At 56.4% G+C, this 4,369-nt stretch overlaps 1 protein-coding gene across 1 annotated transcript in view; it reads right to left on the bottom strand.

Annotated features, from left to right (window-relative positions):
* Positions 1-298: 298 nt before the first annotated feature.
* COG4 (component of oligomeric golgi complex 4) overlaps positions 299-4,369 on the bottom strand; it is a 43,018-nt gene continuing 38,947 nt past the window's right edge. Inside the window, 6 exon segments of the mRNA NM_001132812.1 lie at positions 299-872; positions 1,087-1,215; positions 1,491-1,592; positions 1,819-1,902; positions 2,458-2,550; positions 3,928-4,044. Of these exon segments, the coding sequence (NP_001126284.1) occupies positions 738-872; positions 1,087-1,215; positions 1,491-1,592; positions 1,819-1,902; positions 2,458-2,550; positions 3,928-4,044 (660 nt within the window). The 3' untranslated portion in view covers positions 299-737.

The following is a 4,369-nucleotide window of genomic DNA, read 5'->3' as shown; positions in this document are numbered from 1 at the left end:
GGTGGTCCTCATAAAATCACTTTTGCTCCCGCTGGGAGCAGTTCCCACTTCCTCTACACCATGGGGAACTGGCCCTGGGGTGATCCAGCTTGTGGTGCTGAGGGCCCAAGAGGGACACGAGGGTCTGGGACTGGATGGGGGCTCCTGCCATCATGTGGGCCCCGGACACAGCTGTGTGCTGCACTGCATGTGGGAGGAGGCTGAGGTCTTGGGTTTTGCCTTCCTATTTCAGTGCAACTGGTAGACCTGCCCTGCCCCCATAGCATCTGGTCCTCCCTGGAAACAGCACACTGGCATCTCTCCGAGGAGTAGCTTTATTCAGGGATCATAAACATCACAGCCTCTCCTCAAAGTCAAGCCTAACTGCTAGGTCCCCAGTTGTACCCAAGTTGTCTGAGGCTGGCAGGGGTAGCTTGTTTGCTGCAGTGTTTGAGGGCAAGAGACTGACCATCCATGCAGAAAGCTGGCCTGGGCTGCCCGCTGCCTGCCATGGCTTTCCCACCTCATTGGGAGCCCGCTTCTCTCGGTGGGGAGACACTGCCCCCAGAGCATCACCTGGCCAGGTATGAGGGCAGAGCATGGAGTGGGTCCAGACCTTGTTTCTCTGCTGCCAGCCGTAGAAAGGTCTGGGCTGTCAGATCTCCCCCAAACCAGACAGCCTCGCTCGGCTCCTTGGCTGGGGTCCCTTAGGGAACAGGCCTGGAAGTGTGATGAGCCAGGTGTGCTCATCCAGGCAGCTACAGGCGCAGCCTCTTGATATCTTCACTGCGGAAGTCTATCCGCAGGGCCAGCACCTGGCGCACCTCAGCAGGGGTGAGGCGCCACGTCAACGGGCCGGAATTGGGTCCCCAGTAATCGAGGATCTCGGTCACCTGTGGGGAAGGACATAGAGACCAGTCAGCAAGGTGGGGCTATTCTAAAAGAGGGCTCTGGCCTCTACCAGGGGCAGAGCAGGGGCACCCGGGAAGGGGAAGGTGTCCTATAGAGCTGGCTGCTGGCAGACATGGTTTAGAGGGAAGTGGTGGGGATCCATCTTTGCCTCTTTCAGTCACCCCTCCCTGGCTGGGCCAAGGGAGCCCCACCTACCCGCTCCAGATTGAGGATGGTGGCCATCTGGGAGAGCCGGGCAAACTTGTCTCGGATGGTCCAGGTGGTCACCGTGGTAAGGTAGGCAATGAGTGACCTCAGCTCCTTGTCAAACTGCAGACCGCCCAGCTGCAGGAGAACCCAAGCCCAGTCACTACTTAGGCCTGGCCAGGCAGAACTAGCCTCCAGTTGCCCCCAGAGCTGGCTGGCAAGGCCGGCCAGGCCTCAGGTGGTGCCCTGTGGCTTGTTTCCTCTACGGCTTCAGAAGCCAGGGCAGGACTGGACCCAGACATGCAGGGCCTGTGGGCAGCAGACAGAGGGGATGCAAGTCCTGGGGTGGTGGCATGACTTGTCTTCCTCAGAGGAGAAACGAGAGCTGCAGACCCATGACCCCTTTACCTTACCCGGTTAAAGGTGGATTTCAGCACCACTTTCTCCAACTCGACGGCAACAAGGCTGGTCATGAGCCCGGTTAGGCTGTCGTAGATGACCGGGGACAGGCTGGCCTGCACACAGAGAGTTGACATCAGCCGAGCCCCACCTAACTCCTCTGCCTCTACGCTGGAGTCTTAGATGGTGAGGATAGTTGCATGAGGCCACGGGGGGGTTTCTACAGGTGAGGGTTGGAAGGGCTTTCAGGGTCCCCAGAAGGAATGTGATGAGACCCTGCAGGCTGCTGGTTTGGGCAGAGGTGGGTAATTCCCTAAGTGGATCCCTAGGGCCCCTGCTCACCTTGAACTCTGCCATTTGCTGCTCCAGGTTGAGGATGAACTGTTGTACCCAAGGGTCGTTGGCCTCATAGTCATTGAATTCTTCCTGTTGTCAGGAAGCAGGGCTGGTCACCATGGGCCTCTTTCTAAGAAGTACCATTCACTGCCACCCACCTCTATCCCTCTAAGAAAATAACGTAAAACATTCTTCCTTCCCTGTGCCTTCTGACTGATCTAGTTTAAAACCAGCTCAGACACCCAGACTGGCAGAAACTGACCAGCAAACAGCCCAGGGCTGTAGCAGTGGCCCACATAATATGGTAAAGTTCCGGCATTTTATTCCTTCTTGGATATCATGTTCTACAGGAATGAAATCACTAGGCCAGGAGGAAAAAAACGCTTCTAAGTCTATCATAGGTGGGGCAAAAAGAGCTCCAATAAGGGAATAAGTCAGGTCAAGGCAAACTCCATGTCTTTCTGAGCCCTTCTGACTAGGGACAAACTGTTTCCTGGGAGGAACCTAGTCTTCAAGGGTGAGGGTGGGGGAAGTGAGCCTGGGAAGCATGGAAGGTCTCGTCTGTTCAGATGGCTCCGCTCCCTCTAGCTGGGGCTAGGGGCGAGGGGTCATCGGGGCTTGATGGCTGCCTGTGGCCAGGCTAACCTCCTCGATGTTGTGGGAGACGGAGAAAAAGCTGTTGATCCAAGGCTGCACTTGTGGCTTGATGGCTGTGCTGTTGAGCTCCGTCAGCCCTTCCTGCACAAGGACAAGGTGGAGACATGTGACACAGAAGGCACGCCTCATCCCTTCCCTCTCTCTTCTCCCCATCCCTTCCTCTATCCTCTCCCCATCCCTTCCCTCTCTCTTCTCCCCATCCCTTCCCTCTCTCCTCTCCCCATCTCTTCCTCCTCTCTTCTCCCCATCCCTTCTTTCTCTCCTCTCCCCATCCCTTCTTTCTGTCCTCTCCCCATCCCTTCCTTCTCTCCTCTCCCCATCTCTTCCTTCTCTCCTCTCCCCACCCCTTCCCTCTCCTCTCCCTACCCCTTCCCTCTTTTTTCCCTACCCCATCCCTTTCTCTTCTCCCCACCCCTTCCCTCTCTTCTCTCCCCACCCTATCCCTCTCTCCTCTCCCCACCCCATCCCTCTCTCCTCTCCCCACCCCATCCCTCTCTCCTCTCCCCACCCCATCCCTCTCTCCTCTCCCCACCCCATCCCTCTCTCCTCTCCCCACCCCTTCCCTCTCTCCTCTCCCCATCCCTTCTTTCTCTCCTCTCCCCATCCCTTCTTTCTGTCCTCTCCCCATCCCTTCCTTCTCTCCTCTCCCCATCTCTTCCTTCTCTCCTCTCCCCACCCCTTCCCTCTCCTCTCCCTACCCCTTCCCTCTTTTTTCCCTACCCCATCCCTATCTCTTCTCCCCACCCCTTCCCTCTCTTCTCTCCCCACCCTATCCCTCTCTCCTCTCCCCACCTCATCCCTCTCTCCTCTCCCCACCCCTTCCCTCTCTCCTCTCCCCACCCCTTCCCTCTCTCCTCTCCCCACCCCTTCCCTCTCTCCTCTCCCCATCCCTTCCCTCTCTCCTCTCCCCATCCCTTCCCTCTCTCCTCTCCCCATCCCTTGACTGCAGGGCGTTCTTTCAGCCCTGAGGCTTTCTGCAGGCCCTGTTGGAGGTTATAACAGAGCTAGTGCTAATGAAAGGAGCCAGGAACATGCCCCTTTCCAGATCTCAGCTGATTCAGGTCCAGGGTAACGATGAGGCCTTGAGACTGTTCTGATAAACTCTCACAAGAGATTTCAGAATGCCTGGTGCTAGGCAGCACCTGTGGCTAGGGCCACAGGTCAGAACAACCATGTGGCTCCACTTCCTGTGAGCATCTTCTGAGGGCTCTTGTCAATGTGGGGCCAAGTGGAAAGTCTAGAGGACCAGATGTTGGCTTGTCAGTGTGACAACTTCACTGCTGAAAAACCAACAGGGCCTTTAGTCTCAAGGGACCTGTACAACTCCAGGCTCCAGGGCTTGCTTGCTGCTCCCTCACCCATCCTCCTGGCTTCCTTGCACATGACGAGCCAGCTAACAATCTTCTCAGAGCAACACACAGGCACAGGATTCAGTCAGCAGTTGAACCTGGGGCTTACCTGCAAGAGATCTCGGAATTTGTTGGACACGGCGGCCAAGTCAGAAAGGCAGCTGTCAAACTTGGCCTGGGCCTGCTCCCCTCCAATGCCCTGGCTGAAGAGCTTGGTGCAGTCACTCTAGGGGAGAACACTGCTATAAGACCACCGAGCACGCGGGGCCATGGGAGTGTGAGGAGAGGCACCAGCCAGTTCTACTCCTCCAGCCAGCTATGGCCTGTCAAGAGCCCGGATGGGTTTCAGAAAACCTGGATTCTATCCTGGTCGCTATCCACTTGGCCCCCACTTCCCCTCTGTAATATGGGGGTACCAGTGTCGGGGAAGTGAATAAGAAACAGAAATACCAGAAAGTTTTTCCAGTCTTTAGAGTCAGACATTCCTAGGTTCAAGTCCTGGTTCAGTCATGTATTAGTTGAGTGACCTTGGGCAACCAATTGAAGTTTCT

This window comes from Pongo abelii, chromosome 18 (assembly GCF_028885655.2).
Source record: "Pongo abelii isolate AG06213 chromosome 18, NHGRI_mPonAbe1-v2.0_pri, whole genome shotgun sequence".
Classification (NCBI taxonomy): domain Eukaryota; kingdom Metazoa; phylum Chordata; class Mammalia; order Primates; family Hominidae; genus Pongo; species Pongo abelii.
This window is presented reverse-complemented; position numbering and strand designations above follow the sequence as displayed.